Genomic DNA, 26461 nt, shown 5'->3' with positions numbered 1-26461 from the left:
AGAGTGAGTGTGGTCACTCTACAGTCATTTGGACATGGTGAACATAGAGGGATGTTCACCATGTCCATGTCTGATTCAGCACTTCAGCTCAGCTCCTACTCATCCAAGAATAGACCAGGCTACATGTGTTTTGGAGGCCGCCCGTCCCTTCTCCATGCATGGCTTCTGCTAGGTATTGGGTGTGCATATAGAGTTTGCTGTCCATATAGTATGCATGGATAGTTTGCCGTGTGTGGGATCCGCTCACTAAACAGTCACAAAGGCCATGTGATGTAATGAGCACATTAACATGGTGCAGAGGTATCAGGTGCTTTTCTGTGCACGCAGCTGGGGCTTCTTATGTGTCAGGCCAAAAGAAGAAAAATATGGACTGTAGCTAGATCCTCAGTTAAGACGTATTTTGCTTTGTCTTTCAGCCAGGTTAGATAATAGAGCAATCATTTTGAAGATATTAATTTGATATCAACACTAGATGGCGCTATTATGAAATGGTTAAACATTTACCACTTTGCAGATGCATCTAAAAGATGCCATCTAAAATGTATTACTTTGTCATTTACTGGGATGGGAATTTGCACTGAAGAATGGTTAGAATGACAGTCAGTGCTGCGGTTTCTTTTCCTGATCCAGTTAAAAGTTGTTAATTAGGGATGCAGCGTAATCCCTCCCAGTTATACATTTGTTCTTGTTTAGTTTGCCTCCTGAGTATCTTCTCACTTCAAAGTATGATACTACTCCTCTACACCCCCACTGTCATCCGCCGCGCGGCTCAGTGCGCCCCCCTCCTTTGGATTCAGTTTCAGAGAGCGAGAGCATGAAACATGTAGTGGAGCAACTGAAGCGGCTCGTGGTGCAAACAGAAGACAAGTGGTGTATAAATCCTGAATAGAGCTGAGATCAAATAGAGGAAACCCGATAAATCAATGTCATCCGAAGAAGGTTTTCAGACTGTTGTCAAGTTCAAGAAGCGCACTGGAATGAGGACAAGCATGGAGTGACATTAGGCGCGGGAGGCTGGCACTGACTTCGCATTTGACCTCTAAGGAAACCATTTCTGAAACAAACAATCTGCGCAGGATGTATCAATGAAGAATGTGAACGGGTCTGTCTCTCTCCAAACGGGGTGGATGAAGCCCTCTGCCGTGTCATGCGTCTTGCCCCGGAGCCAAGCGCGCACCGCTTGCGGCTCATAGTCCTGTTTCTGGTCCTCCTCGCGGGAGTGACCACGTCCCCAGTATTGTCCACGGGCTGTCCGGACCGTTGCGTGTGTGATGACCAACTGGTGGTACAATGCGCCGGGCAACACCTGACCACGTTCCCTGTAAATTTGCCCCTGGCCACGCGACAGCTCATCATCTCCAACAACAGAATAGTAGAGCTGCCTCCGCTCGCACTAAACTACCTCTCGGACCTGGTGTATCTGGACTGCAGCAACAACTCCCTCACAGAGATATCCGAGTCCACGTTTGGGAATTTACGCAAACTGGCCTATCTTGACCTATCCTTTAACACACTGACTCGCATAGAAGATAGGACGTTTGGACCCCTGGCCAGTATGGTCATGCTGAGGATGACAGACAACCCGGGGCTCTCGCACATTCATCCAGACGCTTTTGCAGAAAACGCGGCTCTTCAAGTGTTGGACGTGAGCCGCAACAACTTGACAACCCTCAACATCACGTCGCTGATCGCGCTGCCAGCTCTCCGCTCCGTGGACCTCAGCGGGAATCCCTGGAGCTGCGACTGTGACAATGAAGACCTGTGTCTGTGGGTCCACCTGGAAGGCTTCAAATTTCAAGGTTTTGTCTCTTCACTTTATGATAACAAAAATCCGAGTGCTGCATGATCTAATAACAAATGTTTAAAACGATGACAGGCCACAATTCCAATCATTCTGGGAGATAAATCAGGGAAAATTCTCGATTAGGCCCCATCCTGCTCATATGACCTCTGAGGTCATATGAGCTCATAAGTGGACAAACTCAAAGTGATGCTGTAGCAGCAAATTACTGTAATATAGGACTAATAAATTATTTAGTTAAAAGATGTTAACTTTAAGTTAAACGTTCATCAGTGTCTTGAACATAAACTCAAAATGAGATGATATTTCAGAATGCTAAAATAAAATAATTGAACTAACCCAATCTCAGTTAATGCACTGTAAATGAGGCAAGACAAAAGTGAAATGAAAATTCCAGTGGCACATTGCTACACTTATAATCAATATCTGACAGCCCAGATTTATTTGTCTTTGAGCATAACAGAAGCTCACATTTAAAATGTGCACCTGAACACACTTCACACTCCAAATAACAATATTCTGCATCATGCCTAGAGCATGTGTGTCCAAACGCATCTAAACATAGCTCTAACTACAGTATTGAATGTTTCCAGTCCAGGGTTGAGTCTTTATGGCCCCTCTCAGCTTTCATTGGGCCAAGGCACAGGTGACAGTTGTAACACAAATAACAGCCAAGAGACGAGGGCTGTGTGAGTGTAACAGGGAAACCAGGAGTGTAACTAAAGGCGATGCTCAGGTCAGGTGGAAGCAAAGGTATACAAGCCCATCCACTAGTGCCATTTAGAAATGATAGTCTCTTATAGTTGCCGCTCTATAGTTCTAAGTTATAAACCAGGGGCTAAGTCTTAATCAGCACTACCACTAACTGAACAGAACTAGGACTAATCAAGGACTTATATGCCAAGCATAAGCAGTGCTACACTGCTAATTAAATGTGCAACCAAGCAAGACTAAAACAGGAATGAATAAACCTGAAAACAGACTTTTGTGCACCAGGAGATGCTATACCCAACCCACAGCTTCAGAATTGATGAACAAGACCAAGCCCATGCACAAAAAGAACATAAAAGATATTAGTTCTACTTGGATGTTATTTCATTTTTGACAACCAATACTTTAAAATAATAACTAAGAAAATATCGACTGCTTTTTGACAAATGATCAGTGCTGCAGCATTTAATATCGATTCCCCTGTTGTTTGGTAATTGTCAACGTGATGCATGTGTTTGATTTTCTGCAAAATTTCCCTCTTTTTATCTTCGCTTTGGTGTATGGTTGTCACTATGCAAAGGCCATGGACTATTTATAGTTTGTGTTAGTGAGCAAGAGGCCAGTCATGATTCTGACACCATGAATATAATAAGTGCAAGTGCTCAGAAGGCATCCCCAGCCTGCACCTACAATACACTCAGCACAAATCCCTATGAGCTCTGGCTCAGTTGAAAACACATCCTACAAGGGATGGCCTATTTCTCCCTGGCTTGTTCCCTTTGTCAGGCGTCGTAAGGAGCAATGCCTCTTTCACACTTAATTTGTTAAGGATCAAATAAAGAAAAAATGTGCATAGAATGTCAAAGGATGCAGCTTGACAAGGCACAAGGCACTATCCTGCAAAGAAAAACATTGATCCTCACATACACACATGCATTTGTCTGTAAATCTATTTGTTCTTTCTGGAAGTACTGCTAATCACACTAGCAACTGTGTATGATAAGTTTGTAACATATGAATATATTAATATTTTAGCCAATATTTTTGCTTCCACCAGAGCAAAGTATAAAGATGCAGACAATGGTTGAAGAGTTGCAGAAGAAATTGTAAAGTGTATTTGTGCCAAAACATGCAAATCCACTGACACATACTTAGACTTTTAGATTTTTATGAGGATGTAAAAAAGCAGAACACTGTGCATTAGTCAGTGTTTTGGGCTTTACTTTGTGTTATTTCTCATCCTGAGTCTCACCTGATGCTGGCTGGCCTGTCTCCTCAGTTTAGGAGACGCCTCAGTAGTGAGTGAGACAGAGCAGGGGAGCAGAGAGGGACAGAGCTTTAGGAAAGGAGAGGAACCAACAGATTCTCGTTCATCTTGTCTTCCTGGTTAGATTAGCACTCCCCCAGCTGTTATATAAGGAGTGAGTCCTGAAATAGAGCACGCTGGATAGGGAGAGCAGAGAGGAAAGCCCTTTGCTTTGATGCCAGGCTCTATAAGGGGGTGGGGGTGCTTTAAGCCAGAAGGGCTTTCCTCTATAGCTGTCAGGAACGTGCACACAAGCTGAGACCAACAAGGAAGAGTGGGGTGTCCGTGACCAATGATGCAAATTTGACAGGGACATACCTCTTATGTAATTTTACACTCTGGGAAAGGAGACAAATAGAACCAAGAGACGTTAGAAATGTTTTATCTTATGGATTACCAATCCAGCCACAGGTTTAAGGACAATTTGTGTTGGTCCAGAGCCCGGATAAATGGAAAGGGTCATAATGAGAAGTTAGAAAAGAGGAAACAAAGCTGATGGATAGAGAATATTGTATGTAACTATAGGCAATATAAGAACAAAGAGGCCACAATGCATTTAATACTATTTATGATGTACTAATAACAAGCTTTTTGATACAATGTGGAGCTCAGGATTTGAGGTGAAACTGGCCCACTGTCCTCACAGACACTGTATTTGTGAGTGTGGTGCACAGAGCAGTCCTCTGAGGACCACAGCTGAGCGCAGAAAACCGTCCCTCTGTTCTCCAGCTGCCTTGGTTTTCTCTCTCAGTGGGAGCAAAACAAGATAACTGTGCAAAAATAAACATTATGTAACATTTTAACCATACTTATATTTATCATTGTGTGAAGCAGGTATTAACTTTCCTGAAAAAAAAGTATTTTTAGCTAATGTTTGAGGGGAAATGAACACTTCTCTTTAACGTAGCCCTTAATCAATTATTTAGTCTATCTTTACACACCATTTTATATAATGCGCCATTGCAAACTATGCACAAAATGTGTTTATTTTGGACCTGTTCAGTGTTAAATCAAATTATTTGTAGTCTTTAATTACAAATGGCTGAATACAGTGGTGCAGCGGCTTCTCAAGCCCCCATTGATCCTAATGTTTAAGCTCTGGACCTTGTGAAACAAATTTTGTTCTTTCATGTGTTTTTCTCGCATTTTGGAATGACAAATAAAGAATCTTGAACCTTTGACGTGTCCCCATGGGACTTCCCTGCAGCACAGAATCTTAGAAAATTACGCACCAATTATAAATGGCCCGATGGAGATGCAGCATCATCCTCTGTCTACTCATAGAAAAAAGGTTTAGTTAGTTTTTTGTGATACTTTTAATTTGCTACTTGCATAATGATGGATTCTTACTGATTGATAGAGTAATCTATTTACTTAAGTTTTTTTTTTTTTTTTTAAGTTGTAGCTGCAATCTTTCCTGGAGAATTTTGTGACATGTTTGCTTAGTGATTCAGGACCTTATCATCTCCAGTTTGAGGCTGACACAATGAACCACATCACTATTTAATCTTGTGGTGAGAAGAGAAGGCTAATAATTCACCCAGTGTTAATGCTGCTACTAAGCACAGAAAATATGGATATGAATCTAGCTGCAATTTCTAACATTTTGGGATTTTGTATGAGGTCCTGAATACCTACAGGAGCATGCTCTCATGCATGTTTTATAGCTCTCCACATTGATATGTACCGAATGCATGAATAATTCAGCAGCGTTTAATGCCATAATATTTCTAATGCTAAGGGCGCTCTGATAAGTAACATCAAAGGATTTGTTGATGCTGGTTTGTGCAGGTTATCAGCAGTTTGTGAATCATTAACATGACATCAACACGATGTCATTAACATTAGCCCCGCAGTGGAGCTCCCAGTGTGAGAGAGCAGGGTCTGGTTTATGCATGTTTACTGAGGAGGAATGTTGACGGACTGTTTTCTGACTGTTTTGTTTGTGACAGATGAGGGTCAGACGGTGTGCGGCTCACCTGCAGACCTCCAGGGCAGCCGTCTGGGTGAGGTGGGCATAGAGTTGCGCGCGCTGTGTCACCAGACTCTGGGCTCTTGGGACTACCTCTTCTTCGTTCTTATTGGTTTTGCCATCTTTGCGGCTGGCACTGTGTCGGCCTGGGTTATGGGGGTCATCATGGTGTTGTATGAGCGCTACATCAAGAAGAAGGACCAGCAGGTGGACCCAGACGAAGAGGGGGAGATGTTGGAGACTGGGAGCAGGAGTGACCAGGACAATGGTAATCTAAACAGTACACACACAGTGTGATGGGACAGACCTCAGCTCCTCAAACAAAACACAGTGCCTCTGAAGTGGGAAGAAGAGAGTGTACGATAGATCAAACATGATGAAACTCTGAGAGTAAGGTACTGTTATGGTGGTCCATCATCTTAAACACTTTGGCATTGTTTAAATTAGGATGCATGGTTCAAAAAGAGACCTCATGTTATTTAAGACAATATCCTAATATGTTGTCTTTATATTCTGCATTTTAGATAAGCCTCTCATCATGGCACTTGGCACTTAAAAAACTCTATGATAATTATATGATGAAATATGTTGACACGTAAAACATGATTACAAAAGTATAATGCAATGGAGATGTGAATGAAGTTGTGTTTGAGCTTGTATAAATGTGTCCTGGTGTTGTTTTGTACTGTAAGTTCAGCCCTGATTTATGTAGACTATGTTGTAAGGTGTTTACACATCAGAATGTTATGGCAATTTGTGCTATTGTCCTTGTATCTGTAATTGGTCCAGTCTCCTCAGTTTTCTGCATGGACTGATGCACCAAAAGCCTTAATATGTGTGTATATAAAACATGAGGGCTACAAATCCAATTCTGTGACCATTACCCCTTTTCCAGCCCAAATGTAGTACATTAAAATAATTTTTTCTTTATTGTATAGCATGTTATGTTCTCTTTTAGCATTTGACACAGTCTTAATTTGGCAACAATCAGGAAGACACAAGCACTGCTTGTGTAGCATCTTTTTTGTATAACAGACAAATGTGGTCACAACACTAAGCTCTGCTATGTATCCAAGTAATGATGCCCTTCATTCCACATTTCTCCTGTATCTGCCTGTTCCTTTTGTCATTACATCTGAACATGACGTGAGGTGGGACATTTCTTCTTGCACACACTGCACTTTGCATAGGGACGTCTGAACCACACTGTAGAATCTGCAGAGCAAACTGATAAGGCCATGTAATGCCAAAGGCAAGGGTGAGAGAGCAGCCTGGAAATAGGATCTAACTGGTTGGCCTTGTTCAACACAGCAAAGTGACTCACAAAAATGATAGCTGTTCAATGAGCAACATTAGCCAGTATTGACTAAACAGTTTATTATTATTATTATTTGGTATATGGAAATGTGATGTTATTCATACTGCAGATACAGGGTAATCTATTATTCAAACACAGGAATGAATCATGTTTTCTTTCTTTTATTACTAAGCTTAATAAACAGGATGTGACTTCAGTGGGCTCTTGATGTGAGCTGGCACATCAGTGAAGACAAATGTACTGTGCTTTGTGGCGCTGGCAGCCTTGTTTATCGTCTGGGTCTTTTGAGTCATGCTTTTGTAACACTGTGTAGTCTCGCTGACCAGAAGGCAACTACTGCACTGTAAATGTCCACTGACTGACTAGAGAAGTGACATCAAGTAAGAGCAACTCTAACTGAGCGTAATGGCCGTCTGACACATCCACTTATACACGATACAATGTGGAGAAAGTCCCGGGGCAAAGCACACCAGAGATAAGAACACAGTTAACTATTGGATCATGTGTGACAAGAATTTCTAGAAATCTTCAACAAAAATATTACTTTTATGACAGCACAATTTCAGTTAGTTACCATACTTTAAGATGCATACATCTCCATGGAGACAAGCAGATGTTAGACCTTCCACCATAAAGGTACATAGTGCATCTTTAATAAACAAGCTATGGCTCTTGTTTCATTATCATAAATTAATAATCTGAGGGTCTCAAAAGTCTTTTAATCTTTTAATTAATCAAATTTGTCCACGATTGGAAAAATTAGTATGCACGCATAGTATGACTGGAGATGGAGATGATATGTTGTAGGAAAAAAACCCCAACCCAAGTAAACTTAGAAGTAAACAATAACTTAATTTATCATTCAGAGGGAGGGTGTTAGCTGGTTACATACTTGAGGTAAAGCAATGTATCGATGATGGGAATGAAAGAATATGAAGCGTCTTTGATGATGGTGTCAAAAACTGTGAATAATCATCAAATTGTAATGTTATAATGTTGTTTCACAAACATACCTGCAGTTGTGTTTTGTTTCATTCACACACGTTTAACACCCCCTATCTACCTGACAGTGACTGTCTCTGTTCAGCCCTGTGGAAAAGTGGAAAAAGGAGGAGGCCCGCTGCTATTCTGTTCACAGCTGTGCTCTGAGGCCTATGCTGTGCCCATGGTATAAGGTCATGCGAGAGGAGAGGGCTTGTCCTTTAACACGTCACTGTCCTGCCTGGAGTAGTGTTCACGTGGCTTTGTCTTGCAGCTGAACCTTTTCCGACTCATCAAATTTACTTTCCCATTGTCTCGTGACTCTGGGTTTTCAAAGGTTACTACAATCTCATTAGCATTAAGGTTAAAACAGTGTGGATGTGGACTTTATATCAGGCCTTTTAGCAGAAGATACTTCATGTCTAAATAGATTAAATGTGGGTAGCTAAAGAGAGAAAGAACTAGTCATATGAGGAAAAAGTGAAATGCCAAATAGTTTTCTCCTGTTTTCATCCACATGATTCCCACAAGTACTATATTTGTTTTCAAGACAAATGAGATATCAATATCATGAATTATATATTTGGCACAAAGACAATCTTGTACAGCAACTCCAGTAACATTAAAACACAAAACAATGTAATCACAAAATAATTAGTCACTAATTATTCCATTAACTTCCAACCAGTGTGCTGTGGCACACTGTGTCTAGTGTGTCTTTAGGGACAGTAATATCATTTTGGCATGCCCTAAGTCCATTTTTGAACTAGAAAAGAAACCCAAAACCACTAGTGAGAAGTCCAACACTGGAGACAATACACAGATATTAATTTTTAAAACCACTCAAAACGATTTAAATATGTACAGTACTGTATATACAATAATTATCCCATGTGCATTCTGGTCATTGTCACTATTATCTGGTTTACAGTTAACCACATTAAAACCACACTTAAATTATTGTGCACAAATAAATCAGTAAGTTAAAACTTCTTTTCCAAACACAATTACTTTTCTTACTCAACATGAGCTCACCGTTGGGCTACCAGCACTTGGGTGTGAACTTTGCCCTTCTCTTGTACATTATCATATAGGCTAAGTTGTGAGGTATATAGTATGTTACAGTGGTGGTTTGCGCTTGTGTTAAGCCAAAAGAGCTGCTGCATGGGAGAGATAACGCCTTGCTTACTCAGACTAAGCTCCAACTCAAAAGCTCACAATGACATTTCCAGCTGAGACAGATGCACTGCAAATTGGTCTACAGTGTATTTTTGTGCCATCATCATAAAGCAAGAAAGGCTTTAAATGTCTTATGGTCTGTCTATCTTCAGCTACCTTTATCTGTCTTGTTTAATCTTATTTTTAGACTGAGGTCCTATTTTACTGTATCCAAAGTCATCTCTATGCACTTTCAATTCTTTCCTACAGTGTCTTTCCTTGTATGTCTTGTAGCTTTGTTCATCAGTAGGTCATGTGTCACTCCAATATTGATGAGCTTTTTGTGGTAGGGCAAGAAACCTAAGATCTAATTAATGTAGCCACACTACCCAATTACCCTTTGGCTTTAACATCCAACTTACTGCCTGACACGCACCGTTTTCCGTGTAAACATACAAAAGCCATATGTAAAGTAATATACTAATGCTAACCGTAAAAACATTTTACTTGACCTCTGACCTCAACATGGTGTTCAGTGAGTTTTACCATTTAAAGGTTGAAGTTAAATGCTGACCCAGTATCAGTTTTCATAGCACTCCTGGGGGCTGGGGACAAAATGACTAACCTAGAGGATTTAAAAGACATTTTATTAAAAGGACCACACCCTGTTTATACGTTTTTAAAGGTATTTATTAAAAACAACTTAGATGCCTAAAAGCAGCTTTGTTATGAAGCTGTTATGTTACTATTTCATGTATGGGGAAGGACATCAGTAGAAAAAAATAAGATAAGGAAAAGTACAGCAGTATGTTTAGTTCCAATCCAGTCATAATAAGTAATAAGTAAACGATTTTCAAAAATAAAAACAGCATAATTATTCCTTTGGATATAGCACCCTCTAGTGACCAATGCTGTAGTGAGTTCACACCATCAGACCAATTTTAAAAATATTTCTTCATAATCTTGTAAGTTTACAGTGACCCTTACACATAATGTTTCTCTTATATTTATCAGGAGTTTTGAGTTTGATGTCGCTCTACCATAGACATGATCTTCTCTGACAGTCCTTTAACATCATGGTGGGTGTCTGAATGAGCAGCCAAAGCTTTGAGAAGTTCTGTCCCACCTTCCTCCTCCAACATACTGCAGTAATGTGGGGCTGACAACAGACAAAGTAGTGAACATGAGACAGAGAAATACTAATATAAATGAATACCGTAATCAACATAAACTAACTAATTTCCCGAATTACAGTCTTTGCTTGAATAAAATAGAAAGGTCCCTTTTAAATGTCTCACTTGTGTTTGTGTCTTACTGTTTTGACTGCAGACCAGATGTATGGCCCAGACTGCCCACAGCTGCACTCCTGGAGGCTGGCCGGTCTGAAGCAGAGGGCAAAAGGGTTGGAATGACCTGAAAACACAGGTCGAGATACAGATATAATACTCATATGAACATATATTTAAGCTTTAGAAGTCTGCTGATACGAAAATGAATCAATATTGAATCAATTTTTATTGAAAAACCTCAATGTTCAGTATATTATCAATATATTGCCCACCTCTAAGTATTCATGAAAAATAACCAGTTAATTGCATAAATATAAACAGAAACAGCCATTCAATCCAGCAGTAATTCACTACGGTCTCTTGACACATTTATGTACCACAGAATGTGCAAATTACAGTGCAACAATAGCTAAGTCATCTAAAACCTGTTTAGAACCTCCTGTAAATACCCAATACTGTGCCACTAAATGTTGTTTATAGACACATTTCTTTCTCTTTTAAATAAATGGAGTCCTCTTTATACACTTCTCCACTAATTTTATAAAGTAAAAAAAAAATCTTCTAACCGATAGGAGACCATCTCTCTCTCCAGGTGAGACCAGGTCATTATGGAAGAATGCTGAAACATACAAAGACAGTTTATAAAAGATGACTCGACTATCTATAAAACAACCTTGTGTTTTAGGTTTCAGATGGTCTTTAAACGCACCAGTTGGGCAAGTACAGTGGTGCGGAGGTCTTCATCCAAAGTCCAGACTTTTGGTCTGGAAGCAAGATGAGCCAAAATCCCACCAGCAAAGTATCGCACCTCAACCTCCAACTGGGCGTCCTGCAAGAGACTGAGGACATGCTCCAGAAGTTCCTCATCCATAAGATCAGACTGCATCTCCTCTAACTCAGCCAAATTATTCTATACACAAAGATATAATGGAGTTATACAAGAAAACAAGCCACAATGAATACAGCAAAAAACATGTTAAATTTACCAAAAGGCCAAGAACTTTCTGCTGAACAGATGGTTCGGTGCAATAGGACTATAAGAGGAGACAAGTGTGTAAATATAAAATGACTCTTAATACTATAAAGTACTATTAAGTATACATAGTACAGTACCTCCAAAACCTCCTCGTACAGCTCCAGACCCTGACATTCTATGAAGTTGCGGGCCGCGGTGGGCATCTCATCGGTCAGATTCCACAGAGCGCTCAAAGCAAATTTCAAAGTAGAGTCCACAACCCCGACCATGGCTTTCTGCTGGACAATAGCCAGCAGCTGCTATAATAGAATAAATACAATAGATAAGTGAAGTAAAAAGCCTGAAATATAATGAATACATAGGCCTGATTCAAGAGAGGGTACGTAACATGTAAGAAAACTTATTTATTATTATGATTTATTTATAAAACTTTTTGGCTCCAAATAGCTGGAAAATGAAATAATTTGCTTTTGGCACATTAAAATGTAATGTTCAGAAACTACTAACTACACTTTTGGATTATTTGACAGTAAAAATTTGTAACTAAAAACATTTGGTGTATACTGTATCACTTATACCCCAAAGATTCACAGCGCCCTAGTGTGGTACCACTAGTGTGGTAATGGAAATATAGCAGGTGAAGAAGGCATACTGAGAGGCCCCAAAATACACTCATGCATATCAGCTGTTAAGCTGGGGACATTTCATGGGTCTGAAACCAATACCCCATAAGTCTAATTGTACCTTCATTATAGAGACGTCCTTGCTGAGCTGTGCAGTCTCTTCTGGGGACAGCTGTGAACAAAACAAATACAGACATCAGGATTTAGAGAGGTCAAATAATGTTGATTATTACAGAGCAGGCATTGCTAATTTGAAAAACAAACGGTCCCTACTGTTACATTAGACCCAACACATATAAGATAACATATTATGAAATAAATCCGGCGACAGTAACAGGTGCTACACACAGTCTTACTACGCTGTAATAATGTACAGTAAGTACACAATGTACCTTTGCTATGAGGACGGAGATAACAGCTACAGCCATTCTCTGAAGAGTAGGATCCTCATGGCTGCTCAGCCAGTTAATCACCAACGTGGCAGCAAAATACCTAAACCATCAAACCATTGTTATGTTCTAATACAATAATGTAATATGTAAATTGCATTATTGTATTAGAACATAACAATGAAAACATTGTGAACTCACTTGTCAAATGGTACGTCCTGAAGCATGTAGTCACTGCACAGAGCCAAAAGACAGTTCATTTGGACCTGGAAAGACACTGTTTATCATGGTGGTGGATTGGTGGATGTGCAGACACTACAGAGATGGAACAAGTAAAATGCTAAAGTAAACTAATGATTTCAACAGCTGCTTCACACACAGTTAAGTTGCATAAATAAGTTTCAGTTGGACCTATAGGATATTTAAACAGTGAAAATACTGTCTTACTTGTGTATGTCTGGGGAACATCTCCATGGCCAATAGCAGCTGGGTGACAGTGGAGGAGAGCAGGGGGACAGGCATGGCCTCACACAGGTTCTGAGTGGTCAGGTTAAACACACAGGCTGTGGCCACCAGCTGAACCTGGAGGGACGAGGGGTGGCTCTGCATCCCACTTAACACCAGCTTCACAACATCGACAAACAGGAAATGTACCGGTAGTTAAAAGCAGGTACACTGATCCACTGTATTGGTAGAATGATATGTTGTGATCAGAGTGTGTTCTTGGTATATTATGCTTTTATTTGTATGGGAGCAGTGCACAACAATACATTAACCAAAACAAAAGTTATTAATAGAGATGCTGGTGCCAGGTTATAGCATGAATCCTAATTTACACCTGTCCCTAAGCAGGTTGGTGGAAATACTGAAAATACAGAATCAATGTACATAGATAAATTGATTAAATATATGAATAGATTTTACCAGGGTCACATACTGGCTTGTCAAAGAATGATCTTGTCAAATCTTAGAATCACAGCTGGGCCTTGTTAGTACTTGGATGGGAGGCCGCTTGGAAAATCAGGTGCCACAGTGGGGCGCCAGTGGCAAAAACTGTTGTTGTGTCCTAGACAAAACACTTGTGCAGATTGGCAGCTTCACTTCTGTCAGTCTGCCACCAGGCAACTGTGTCTACAATAGTAGCTTACCACCACCAAGTGTGGAGTAAATGAATAAGGGACTGTAGCGCTTTGGGTATCTTGAAAAGTGCTATATAAAACCAATGATTACTTATTTAGATTGTTCAAATACTATTCTAAAACCAACATACAGCCATACATATGTTGTATATAATGAACTCAACCTCTCTTTCTGTTTTCTAAGTGCTACATGTGTTAAGAACTGGATATGCTTCACTTATCCAGGCTTTTGAGTATGCATTTTTACCAGCATTATTTTGTGATACTATCAATGCATTTATTTGAAAACTTGATATATAATTGTGCTGTCTGCATCCAGGGTTGTCAAAAATCATTACCCTAATTGATACTGAAACTAGTATTGATCCAAGACACTCATTTGAGCAAGTATCACTACTGAACAAAAGTCTAACTAATAGAACACATTTTGACCTTTAATGATCAGTTTTACAATAGTCTTGATTTATAACACAGCCAAAGAACTACAATTATTTTGAGTTGAAAATAACATTTGGTTTTATAAAAATATAGTTATAACAACAAATGCATTGTGGGAATGTTACCTTGAGCATATCAGGCCGTGGTTTGTCGTTGTCTGTGGTGAGATTGTAAAGATGGACAAGGGCCTCTCGAATGAAACACTCTCTGTCTCTGTACCTTCTCAAAGCCTCACACACCTGGCTCTCATTAGCTTCTCCAGTTACCTAAAAGCACGCAGCATAACATTAATGCCAGACAGGGAAATGCAAAGTGCATATGGGAATACACAATATACCCTCCAGTCTACGACAAATGAAAAACATATGAAGGCTACCTCTCATCAGTAACTCACAAGCAGGTTAAAACTCTGACCTTTAGATTTTTGCATTTCTCCAGGGCATCACAGGAACTAACGCCAGTCGCTATCAGCCCCAAGAAAACCACTCCACTCCTGGCTTCTATGAACGCCCTCACTGCTGTTTCGGTGATTCTCCTTCGACCGGACACGTCTAGAGACACCAGGGATGGGAGCACCTGGGGACTGCCCTCCAGAAGTTGGCGTACAGTCTCATCTGCATTGCTGCCATCACTGTCCTCACTTAAATGGTCATCCGAAAAGTCCAGATGTCTTACACTGTGAAGCTGGGTGAGGACAGAGAGCAGTCTAGAGGGTGACATATCAAGCTGCCTGAGCCGATGTGCTATCAAAGATTTGAGTGTGTTTTTGCACTGAAGCAGGGGAGTGAGCGTGGAGACGGCACAACAGGAGATATCTAGCACTTCAAGATGAGGTAGAGTGCATATATCTTCAAGAACTTCATCATCTAGGTCTGTATTGGCAAGGCAAAGTGTCCTTAGACCCCGCAGGGAGCTGAACCCTACACCCCCTCCCTCACCCTCCTTTAAAGTACTCCAATCCAAACACAGTCCATTCAGGGACAACCTCTGCAGGCTTGTTCTACACTCTGGGTTAGAAGCCAAGCCAGACACGATATCAGCCCCAGTGAGGCCTCCGGTGACCCAAGATGCATCCAATTCTTGGAGTCTGTGGGGGCAGAGGGCCAGGCGGAAAGCTTCAGCAGACACTTTGCAGGAGCGGATGATGGCTCGGCGAAGGCGGAACTGTTTACAGTCTCGGAAAATCCCAAGTGTTGAGTCATCAAGTATACCTGGAGAAAAAAATATCCAATGGAAAAATAGCATCACTCAAGCCAGTTGTATACACAAACGAGAAATGTCTACCTCAAAAAACCCTTGATAACATGAAGTAATTTGGAGTCAGTTCCCTTTACATCCATTTTTGTTAAAATTATTGGACTGGGCCAAATTTTACCCATATTCTAATCGAGAACAATATCTTGTACAAGTAGTGAGACCAAATACCTGCATTGGTAATATTTTTTATCAAATCAATATGTAAATGTAAAGACTAAGCTGACAACAGAAAGAAAAACCATGAGGGAAAAAAACTTGGCTGTATTTGAAATTTCAATATTTTACAGTTAAAGCAACAGTTGGAGTCTCACCTTTTTTACTCATCAAATACAGAAGCTGATCGGCCATCTCTTGTGGGAAGACCGTGCCTGTGCTGAGACAGAGCGTGTGATCAGGGCGCCTGGTGCACAGCACGTCCAGAAGGAGGCAGACCTGAGTCAGACACATCTCACACAGAGACTGGGGCCCCTCAGTGTCCTGAAAACAACAAGAATCATAAATCAGACCTATAAACTGTTAATTGCTCACAAATGTTAAATGTGCACTTTTAGAGGTACAATAGAGAGCTCGCCACCTGCCTGTCTCCATGGTGATTTTATTCAGTTTCCCGGAATGCTACACAGTATAGCATTAACCTTATAAATTTCCATAGGGGAAAAATAGCAATAGGCTTATATTCAAATGTAATTTAATACATACAAGGCAGGCAAATGTAAATACTGTGGAACATTCTAGGATAACATCTCCATGGCATCAAGCAGCTGGCAGACCCTCTACCTGAAAAGCTACACAGTGCATCTTTAATACAATACTTTGAAAGGCTCAAAACAATAGCTCTCCATGGAGACAAGCAGGAGGCCGACTCCACACCAGAGAAGTTACAGAGTTTACCTTTATTATTCAATGTATCAAAGTTTAAAGAAAAATAAGTGATGGCTTATTTATAGACTATCAATGTCGGAGTTGTTTTGCAGTATCAAAGACATCTATAAAGCACTTACATCCATGGCTGACGTTTGTCCCTGGGCCAGATCAACACTGATACAAGAGCCCTAACGCTAAAAGTCTAATTTTATCCGTAACAGTTGAGCCTGTGCGCGGAGATAAAGCGGGTTTAACCACATAATCCGACAGCTCACCATAGGACAGAGTAGATACAAGACACCTATAGATGAGTCTATTGTCAGTGGCACCGCGTTAGTGCAGTTGGTCACTGTCACAGTTTGTCAAAAGGACAGCGCGTCACACCAAACTCACCATGCTGACAAGTGAACAGTCCACTGCAGAGAAGAGGTCTTGACAAGTGGCTTAAATATTCAGAAGAGAACTTAAATATAACGCATAGCAACTGTTGAAATCTAGTAATGCTGGTATATAATTATCAGGGCAAAGATGTTTACTGTTTGGTTAGACGCCTATACTCTCATGTTTGTTATGTCCTCACTGGAGTCACAGCCAACTGCGCGTCATCAGTAAAAGTACCATGTCTTCTGATTGGTTACAAAGCCCCAAGGCGTCATAACAACATAAAAGAAAATGTTTGTAAGACTTGTTAAAATTTTCCTGCATAAAAACAAATGCCCCTGTTAATTTTGGGGATCATTTTATAGCTATAACAAGACCTCCAACATTTAATTTAAAATATCCACTTTTACTAAGGTACTTAAAATGCATTTATTCATTCATTTATATAAACAAAACCATTTAAAAAAGAACATTTTTGACCCTACCTCATTAATTAGCAAAGACATGTCAGTAGTAAACACGTGCAACGATCAAGTGCAATGATGTGTTTTCACCACAGGGGGGAGCTCACGGAGAGAGGACTGACAAAGGCCAAATAAGTTTGTGAGGAGAAAAACATCAACAGTTCTGGATCCTGATGATGAACTTTACAGTCCTATAAATACTGCCTCCAACCTTTAGCCTACAGAAATGTAAACAAACAGTAAGTAGCTAAGAATATGATATGAAATAATAAAATGTGACTACCCTAAACAGCCACAACAACAAAACTAACAATTGCAACAAATAACTAAAACCAAATGTTACAAATTATTATTAATGTTGTTTTGTCTGTCCCATTATGGGAGTCCTGCAGTTTGTTTCAGCTGAACATGAAGAGCATGTTTCTTCTAACAGAGACTCCACATGTTTAAGAGCCCCTGTTTCCGTTGTACGCCCAAACATTGAGCTCAGGGCAATCCTTTTTGTCTGCTAAATCCTCTCCACTTTGTTCTCAAAACTAAATAAACACAGCTGCTATGGAGGCCCACAGATTGCCATAATCTAAAAGAGAAAGAGGCTGATTACTTTTATAGAGTAAAATGAGACTTTCTCAAACTATAAGACTAAATTTGTTCATATAAGAACTTAACAAATCTAATAGGATTTTTAATTTTACTTGATTTGTAGTCAGATGAGGCTAATTGTTCTGAGTAAGCTTTAAAAGTAAATTATTACTATATTATTTTAAAGGTGCACTATGTACCTTGCTTTGCCTGGGATGCTCTGTAATATCACATTTAATAGTCTATTTTGAATTCTCCAATCATATGTGTATTTATTGCTCAAAAATACTCTGAGAAACATGCATTTTTACTGTGAATGGAGTTATCTCTCCACAGATCTGACCTGTACATTTGTCTGGTGGGGATTACCTGCTTTCTCTATGGAGAAAGATGAGTTTACAGTGATACTGTGGAACATTCCAGGCAAAGCAGCAACAGATCAGATGAGATAAGCAGGTAGAGGACCCTTCACCTTAGAAGTTGCATAGTGCACCTTCAAGGAGTAGTTTCATTGCTAAAGTCCAGATGACACCAGAGAAAGAGGGAGGGCAGCACCAAGTCTCCCTCTCCTCAAAAACACACAACCTCACCAGCCTCCCTCTCTCTGGACCAACCTCTGCTGTTCCCTCGCGCGTACAGTATATGCTGGTAGCACGACTGTATGCAGGGCAGGCCTTCTTTTCCCATGATTCTGATGCCTGAGAGGAGAGTGAGGAGAATGGAGAGATTTAGCTTCTACAGAAAAAACCATTAAAGTCAACAAGAGACTCCCGTTGGACTTTCCAGAGGTGGTCACCAAACAAGGTATGAAAAGCTACAATAGATCTAAAAGGACAGTTTTGAAATGTGATTGGAAGGATTCACAAGTGTCTTTTTACTTGTCCCAAGCCTGGACACATGGAGAGAGGGAATCTGCATAAATCAGAATTACGTTATGTTATAAAGATTGCACATTGAACCAATAAAACTAACTTAAGTTAAATATAAATTTATTCATACTACTAAAAACAATATAAAAACTATAATTATCACACAAGCTTTAGTTAATTGTGTATCACATGTCCAGTGCATGTACAGTATTACCATATTGCATTTTGTCTTAAGTTTTATTCATATGGTGTAGTGAGCCTTCAGTTCTGTATCGAAAATAGTTTGTAAGTTGCATTTAAGTATTGGTGAAGTGTGTTGTTCAGACCTGGTTCTGCTCTGGCTTTGTCCTAGCGTGAAACAAAATACTCATAATAGGTCAACAAAACGGCTGCTGCTGCTGAGTTGATGAAGACCAGCAGGATGTGAGTAATAGACAGAGAGCTGGTTGTAATAACTGGGATAAATGGGATTCACAGGCCGAACTGGGACAAACAGACAGCCACTATGTAAACACCGGCAGGGCTGTGGACATGGAGACTGTAGACTTGGAGACATGCAGACGGGCCAATTGCTGAGTCCAAGTTATTAACGGGGGTTGCCCTAGGATTAACAAAAGGTTGGAAATATGTTTTTTGGCTCGTAACATCTCAGTGACAGTGCCAAGGTGCTTCTGACACATTTTCTTTTAAGGCACATTTTATTCTATCCTTTGAGGCAAAACAAACTGCAGCTTTAGTGTTTCTCATAATTGTGATCCTTTTTATGAGCAGATTTAGTAGTGTATTTCAACATTATAACCATGCAACAATGCACTTATTAACATTCATACTGGCCCAGGATGTCTTTTCTGTCAATAAGTTATTTGTACACAGCCATGTTATTTAAACTTTGACATTAACAAAAGAGCCCTGGAGTGCCAGAGCTGAGGTAATGCGTTTGGATCTACACCACTTATTGTGGTCAGTATTCTTCAGCAAAACTCAAGTAGGCCACATACATGATTGAAAAGCCCTGTTGTCTGTTTCTGGATCTATTTAATTCTCTATTTTTGGCATCTGTTTTAAATCCTGCGTTGAGTGAGGACACAAAGTGGGCCATATTCTGGGCTTGTGAGAAATCTACGCTTATTTAATGTTCTTGGCCACTTCCACTCAAATTTCTTCAGGCTTGATTGAGCATGAAAACCTCAATTCTCCAAAACTGGCTCCCCCCAAACTCTGCATTGAAAGAAAATATTGGTTATTGAATATAGAGGCAGGGATCTTTGTGTAAGTGTGGATTTCTAAACGTCACCAAATCCTGCTCTACCCCACTGTCAAAACCAATATATTCAAAACAAATGTTTTCCTCCCCAAAATGGACTTCAGAAACCATTACTCATAAGTGCTCCTCCTCCCACTTCTGTCCCAATTGTTACCAGTCATGCAGAAACAACACGTCAAAGAGCCCCAATCATAACAGTCTAACATGTATTCATTTCCATTTATCATAACACATCATGAAATATTGAGTCAAACTTAATAATTTTATGGTATTGATATGTGCCACACAGTCTAAATATAAATATAAAAGTGGTAAAAAGTGTTGAATTCACAAACTAGCAACTTAACTGAAAAAAAATGCAAACCAGATTCCAGCGCTTAAACACACCCAGACACCTGATACATAATGAAAGAGAAGGTATTTTAAAATATGAGTTATGATAACAGATCTGCAGAGAGTGGGTGGCACTGGTCGGGCTCCAAGAGGACTAAAGGCGACAGAAGCCCTACGGAGGAAATGTATTTTACTTCTTCAATAGTATTCTGTTTTTAGTAGTTCTGGTGTTGTGACTTCTTATTGCTAAGGAGTTGTGTCAAGAAATTTGACCTAAATCATTACACAATTTGCTGTGGCTACCCCTGCAAGAGAAGGATGTGACCAAAGTTATTCTGTACAGTGTATTTGAATATTCTAATCATTATAACACAGCTATTAATGTTAATCTTAGTATTTTCCCATGTCAGAAGATACTCAGTGCAGTAAATTATGTTGTATGTTCTTGCTACAGGTTTGGAGATAAAACGACATCATGGAAACTGGATTGTGGAGTATTTTAATTTGCTTGAGTTTATCTTTTTCAATCAACACTGAAGCTCTAACAAAACACCCCATTTTAACAAGAATACGAAGAGCTCCAGAGGCTGGGGCTGAGCCTAAAAAGTGCTCCTACACGTTCCTCGTTCCTGAGCAAAAGATCACTGGCCCAATCTGTGCAGCTCGTGGTTATTCAACAGACAAAGATCGAGTGACAAGACTGGATGTGGCTGCAGTGCGAGATCTTCTATCAAAGCAGCGGAGGGAGATGGAGACTTTGAAACTGGTGGTGGATGTGGACGGGAACTTGGTGAATGAGATGAAACTTCTGAGAAAGGAGAGTAGGAACATGAACTCTAGAGTGACCCAGCTTTATATGCAACTACTGCATGAAATCATCAGAAAGAGAGACAACTCATTAGAGCTGGCACAGTTAGAAACACGCATCTTAAACGCCACCACAGAATCCTTACGTTTGTCTTCACGATACAGAGAACTGGAGGCGAAGTATGCAGCACTGTCAGCAATAGTCAACAACCAGTCTGTGATTATTGGAGCATTAGAAGAGCGCTGTATGCAGGTCTACAGTCGCAAACAAGAGCCCCCTCTGATGGGACCCCCAATGGTGCAGGTGGTGCCCGAGAACATCCCCGTAAATGTCCCGCGCTTTACTAATGAAATCCAAAGGGACAATACCAGAGCCTTTGGCCGGGAAAGAGGCTCCCGCTCTGGGCCTTCGCCAACCAGTGGTACCCTGGAAGCACAAGAAACTCCACACAGGAACTTCAGTGCAGAGGGTGAGTTACCCATCTGTCAGCCCCTTCATTCATCCTATTTCATTCACCCTTTCACCAATCACCACAAAAATTCTGAGCCATCATGACATTTTAGGCCAAGGAAAACTGAAAACAAAGTCAGACACAAATAGCAGGTAGACCCATGGCTTTGATTTTACAGGTTAATGATTGCCAAACTCAATTGGAAGTCTGCTTCCTATTCAAGAGAAACACTAACCAGAATGGAAATAAAAATGTTGTAATGTCTCAGACTCAACTGAAGCATAGGACTTGGAGCTGCACTGAGAAAGACCTTACCAATGCTATTTCGCTCATCAACTCAAATTCCTCACACATTAAGATTGCCAGTGCCCAAGAATAATAAAGTGTGGGATTTGAGTGCAGCCCTGTATAAAAAGGATCCTGACAAAACTGTTCCATTGCATGAGAGACTGAGGCAGACCCCAGGCCAACCTCTTAGCTCAGCATTCATATACCTTCAGATATTATTCCATTATTAGACAGGTGACGCCCTTAGAAACAACATTCTACATGTTTGCCTGTAATTAAAACTCATGTAATGGGAATTACCTTAACAAAACTTCAGCCACTTTACAGTGTGTTAACAGAACATCTAATTTGGTTTGTTGGCCTCGAGAGAAAATTCTTAATTTGCCCTTCTGTCAGGTTCTGGTTGCGGGTAAAGCAGTCCAGGGCCTACATCCTAAAGAAATGTGTTTTCTATTAGCAAGTCTGCCTTCTCGTTTACTGGTTTCCCTAACTTTACTGTTGGCGTTTTATTATTGTTTTGTATTTTCTACAGCCAAAAGCCTTACAGCTGTATAATAGTTTTGGTTGTTAATAGTTTATCCCATAAAAACTGTCTGTCTTCTTATTTTATTCCTAAGCTGCCTGTCACACTCACACGTTTTCCTCCTAAGGTCCTTTCAGAGACTGCCTCCAGGCTCAGGAAGCGGGTCACAGCACCAGTGGCATGTATGTGATCAAACCTGACGAGGCTGAGAGGCCGCTGCAGGTCTGGTGTGAACAGGGCATAGACAATGGAGGCTGGACTGTTATCCAGAGCAGGAGAGACGGCTCTGTGAACTTCTTCAGGAACTGGGATAACTATAAGGTGAAGACAGACGGAAGCACACTCCTAAAGCTCTGTCTCTTCTGTTTGTCTTTCTTGTCTCTCACTCCATCTATGATTGCATTTATCCAGACGTAACTATGGGGCCGATCAGGGTAATCATCGGGGTCTTCAGGACAATTTCCTCAGCTGGAGTTCTTGTGTTTTTACTTTGTGTTATATATAATGCTATGTCAGCAGTTCTATCCATCTGAGGTCCTTTAGTGCGAGATTCTCATTATGAAACTTTAGACAGACCGGTAGGAAAGAATGTACCACAGCCCAATCTGTGGGGGTTTCTTTCCAAAACCACTACTACTATGCAGCCATCCTAAATGCTCGGTGGGTGCTTATAGGCCTCATATAGACCCTCTCATCAGTGCCTAGACAGATTGAGAATATCACTGTTGGCAGCCTCAGTGATTCCACTCAGACTAGTAGATGTGTAACTGGAAGCTAAATGGCTCGCTTCAACAGTGATTTGCTTCTTTGTTCACCCACAAAGTTACCACATGTACACAGGGACACATAGCACTAAACCAGGAGGCCCAGGTCTAAAACCCTGCATCATTCATCATGTTCTGGCTTAAAGTGTTAATCCACAATCGAAAACCTCAGCGTTCTCCTCCATGCAAAGTGTTGTGAAGGCACAAGGCCAGACACACTGTAGAGCACTCGTGGTTATTCAACACAGACGCTCAATCTTTTTTCACCATTCGCTGAAACCCAATAGTTTGTAAGGGTTTACACGCATCAGAATCGTGCTTATTTTACAGTTTAAAGACTACGACATGTTTTTGTGGATTTCAAAGGCAGAGTGGTATCCTATTTTGGATCCTTTCATCTTTTGTGTCTAAATTACAGAATCATGGGTAAAATTCATCAACAACAACATTTTCATTGTTCTGTTATTTCCCACACTCTCTTCCACATTATACCAAACAACTGTCTTGTTTCTAAACTACAGAACCCGCATAACAAACATCTTGCAATGTTTTCTGCAATTTGACTCTACCTTGTAATCTGTGTGCTTTAGAGTGGCTTTGGTAACATAGACGGGGAGTACTGGCTGGGTCTGGAGGGCATCTATCTCCTGGGGAAACAGTTGGACTACAAGCTGCTGGTGGAGCTGGAGGACTGGATGGGGAAGAAGGTTTATGCCCAGTACAACAGCTTCCACCTGGAGCCGGAGAGTGAGGGCTACCGGCTGCGTCTGGGTGCCTACCAGGGCAATGCAGGGGACTCCCTCACCAGTCACAACGCCAAACAGTTCACTACTCTGGACCGTGACAAGGATGCTTTTTCAGGTATGGGGGCATCAAAAACCCAAACCATACAAAACAATATCAATTCTGGTGTAGGGATAAAACAAAGCTACCAAATTTTACAATACACAAAAAAGTTATCTCAAGCAATGCACAATATTACAATACTCATGTAGATTTCTGGGGTAACTGTACTTTTTTGTGAAGATTTTTAAACATAAACTTGAAATTGAGAATAATTCTAATAATAATTAAATTGCAATTAGCTACATTTAAAATCATAGTTATAGCATCATCCCAAATGTCCCAGTGGAGCTTATGCAGTATCTCATCTATCTTTCTAGAGTACACCAAACTAACTTACAACTATTTCCTACAACCATAGTAGTGAACCTTGTAGCTTAATGATGAAATGCATACTTTGCACACCAATATGATTTGCTATTACTAATAAAACTGTTTTTGCCCCATAACAGGTAACTGCGCTCATTTCCACAAAGGAGGCTGGTGGTACAATGCGTGTGGACAAACCAACCTGAACGGAGTGTGGTACAATGGGGGAGTGTACCGCAGCAAGTTTCAAGATGGCATCTTCTGGGCTGATTATGGAGGAGGCTTCTACTCTATGAAAGGAGTGCGCATGATGATCCGGCCTATAGACTGAGCACACAGAGTCAGAGATTTAAGGCAATGGAGACAATCAGCCTTGAAAAGCAGTAACTTTTGTGGACATTACAAACTACCTGTGTCGTTTATCCTCCAACATTCGCAGTTAATCAGTGTAAGCTGTCATTTCTGGGCTGTGTTTTCCTCATTACAAAGTCACCCTACTGAGAGAAAGACTTTCATTGATTACTTTCTTAAGCTTGAGCAACATGGAATCTAATCCAGCTCTTCCTGCCACTCTCAGAGAACTGTCTGGGGAAAACATATGTGGCATTTTACTTGACCTATAGTACTGGTGATATGGAAAATCCATTTTGCTAACCGCTTAAAAAGATTTAAATTTTTCTCTGATCTTGCCAAAATATATTTTTTCAATGTATTGATGTGCAAAACACTAGGACACAATTTATAATCCCTCCAACACTTAAAATGACCCTTGTACTCTATGTTACTCCTATTTCCATGTTGAAATTACAGGAACCTATAATATATATGTATAATTAACTTATCATAACAGAAAAGGACCTGGTGTCCTGGTCAAACAGTAAATTATCCTAGCAGGAATAGACGTAATTTCCTCAAATGTATAAATGACAATCATTCTTCAAGTGTGCTAAAGTAAAAGCAAATGGAAAGTGCTGTTATATGCTTTTCTCATTTTGTTGTTGATCAACTTCCAGTGAGCGACTTTGTGGGAAGGGCCAAAATGATTTGTTTTTAGTGGTTATGAGCTGAGAAAAATGTGTTTATGGAGCATTCTGCAAGTACATTTCAAAGAAAATATAGACATGAGTCGGTGAATTGAGATGGAATTAGTCCAAATTTCATTTCCAGGTTACATTCCCTCTTGCTTTGTGTTAGATGGAGAGAAATTTACATTCTTTCCATGCAAAAGTGCCTTAAGCAAATGTTTTCTTTAAAATATCTCCTAGTGCTTTCTTTGTAGGCACACACATCCCAGAGACCATTTCTTTATTCACTGTAACGGCTATGGTGTTTTGAACAACAGTGTATAAGACAGTGTTTGGTGTATTTAGATGAAAAGAGATTCTCTTATGGCCTCATTTCCCCACTGTGGCTGCTACACCCAGTTATTAAACTATTTCTTTTAAAGTTAAAAAATGCAACAGTGCTAAAAACACAAAGTGCTGTTTTTTTAATGACAACAGCAGTAAGTGGTCAGACTAATAAAAGATTTAAAAACATATGAGTCACTCTACTTGTCTGTACTACAGAACTATAAATTGGGAGGGTCGAGGTCACTATGGGGGCAGGTCCTGTCATGTTTTGTGCAATGAATGCCTTCATATAAATTGAATATATTAATTTTCATGTAGGGAGTTTCAGCAACATTCAACGTTAAGTATTATAGTTTCTGTTGTGGTGGTGCATAAGGCAGATGTCTGGTTGAGGAAACTTAACAGTTTACAAAAACATATGTTGTATGAGATAATATAATATGACTGTGTTAACAGAATAGATGGAATTATTTCCTAAAATCATACATTTCTTTCTCAACTCTCCCTATAGCTCTGAACCTGGATAGCCTTTTATCTTGTCATTTATCTTGTATTTTTGTTTATTCTGTTCACATGTGTATATATGGAACATATTGTTTAGTTCTAGTATTGTATTAAGAAAATAGCCTTCAGACAGGAATATGACAAAACTGAAATTTTGGAGTGATGTATATTTCAAGCTTGAAGTAAGTTAGTATACAAATGCCAGTTCAGTTTACAGTACCCATGCTACTAAAGTGCCAATGTGGGATGCACTAACAACTCCTATTTTCAGTGCACACACGGAACCCTTGCATTTTTTGCATCTCTTTGACCTTGTAAATGAACAGTTAAGTCTCTGCCACAAAATACCTTGCACCTGTTTAAGGTGAAGTTGGAGGTGGCATCCTTGGTTCTTATGTAGTGGACACACACAGTCCTCCCCCACAAAGACACCTGGATAACATCGATGCGTCAAAGCTCTCCTTGTCATTATACTGTCCAAGAGGTTGTAAGCTCTCCTCCAAA

The 26461-nt window shown here is 40.2% G+C and overlaps 3 protein-coding genes across 5 annotated transcripts; 2 read left to right on the top strand and 1 right to left on the bottom strand.

The window, feature by feature from the left end:
- Positions 1–795: 795 nt before the first annotated feature.
- LOC117385399 (leucine-rich repeat-containing protein 52-like) lies at positions 796–7579 on the top strand. Its single transcript, XM_033982692.2, has 2 exons — positions 796–1799; positions 5771–7579. The coding sequence occupies exons 1-2, from the start codon at positions 1148–1150 to the stop codon at positions 6085–6087; spliced, it is 969 nt and encodes a 322-aa protein (XP_033838583.1). The 5' UTR covers positions 796–1147; the 3' UTR covers positions 6088–7579.
- A 2342-nt stretch (positions 7580–9921) lies between these two features.
- Positions 9922–16803, bottom strand: LOC117384799 (protein zyg-11 homolog). Of its 2 annotated transcripts, none has more exons than XM_055228292.1 (14): positions 16616–16803; positions 15670–15835; positions 14516–15312; positions 14227–14367; positions 12972–13148; positions 12726–12790; positions 12528–12627; positions 12257–12307; positions 11650–11811; positions 11523–11570; positions 11246–11446; positions 11103–11155; positions 10563–10660; positions 9922–10406 (listed from the first exon to the last, which is right to left on the bottom strand). In XM_055228292.1, the coding sequence occupies exons 1-14, from the start codon at positions 16616–16618 to the stop codon at positions 10258–10260; spliced, it is 2211 nt and encodes a 736-aa protein (XP_055084267.1). In that variant the 5' UTR covers positions 16619–16803; the 3' UTR covers positions 9922–10257. The 2 variants fall into 2 exon arrangements, with proteins under 2 accessions (XP_055084267.1, XP_055084268.1); XM_055228293.1 differs by having other exon boundaries at positions 10212–10406; positions 10563–10629; positions 16616–16702.
- A 1421-nt stretch (positions 16804–18224) lies between these two features.
- Positions 18225–25636, top strand: angptl1b (angiopoietin-like 1b). Of its 2 annotated transcripts, XM_055228294.1 has the most exons (6): positions 18225–18453; positions 18996–19135; positions 20570–21392; positions 22313–22506; positions 23540–23810; positions 24245–25630. In XM_055228294.1, exons 3-6 carry the CDS (start codon positions 20591–20593, stop codon positions 24430–24432), a joined length of 1455 nt encoding a protein of 484 aa, XP_055084269.1. In that variant the 5' UTR covers positions 18225–18453; positions 18996–19135; positions 20570–20590; the 3' UTR covers positions 24433–25630. The 2 variants fall into 2 exon arrangements, with proteins under 2 accessions (XP_055084269.1, XP_033838836.1); XM_033982945.2 differs by lacking the exon at positions 18996–19135 and having other exon boundaries at positions 24245–25636.
- The last annotated feature ends 825 nt before the right edge of the window (positions 25637–26461 follow it).

Source organism: Periophthalmus magnuspinnatus, chromosome 17 (genome assembly GCF_009829125.3).
Source record: "Periophthalmus magnuspinnatus isolate fPerMag1 chromosome 17, fPerMag1.2.pri, whole genome shotgun sequence".
In the NCBI taxonomy this organism is placed as follows: domain Eukaryota; kingdom Metazoa; phylum Chordata; class Actinopteri; order Gobiiformes; family Gobiidae; genus Periophthalmus; species Periophthalmus magnuspinnatus.
Note: the sequence above shows the minus strand (reverse complement) of the source record. Positions and strands in the feature narration are given on the sequence as shown.

Bases quoted from the DNA above. Each gene is read 5' to 3' on its own strand.
- LOC117385399 (XM_033982692.2), top strand. From the start codon at position 1,148: ATGCGTCTTGCCCCGGAGCCAAGCGCGCACCGCTTGCGGCTCATAGTC. The intron at 1,800-5,770 runs GTTTTGTCTCTT...TGTTTGTGACAG, and splicing joins GGAAGGCTTCAAATTTCAAG to ATGAGGGTCAGACGGTGTGC.
- LOC117384799 (XM_055228292.1), bottom strand. The intron at 11,447-11,522 runs GTAAATTTAACA...CTTTGTGTATAG, and splicing joins AGAAAGTTCTTGGCCTTTTG to AATAATTTGGCTGAGTTAGA. The intron at 11,156-11,245 runs GTGCGTTTAAAG...TGTATGTTTCAG, and splicing joins CCACTGTACTTGCCCAACTG to CATTCTTCCATAATGACCTG.
- angptl1b (XM_033982945.2), top strand. From the start codon at position 20,591: ATGGAAACTGGATTGTGGAGTATTTTAATTTGCTTGAGTTTATCTTTT. The intron at 22,507-23,539 runs GTGAAGACAGAC...TGTGTGCTTTAG, and splicing joins GGAACTGGGATAACTATAAG to AGTGGCTTTGGTAACATAGA. The intron at 23,811-24,244 runs GTATGGGGGCAT...GCCCCATAACAG, and splicing joins TGACAAGGATGCTTTTTCAG to GTAACTGCGCTCATTTCCAC.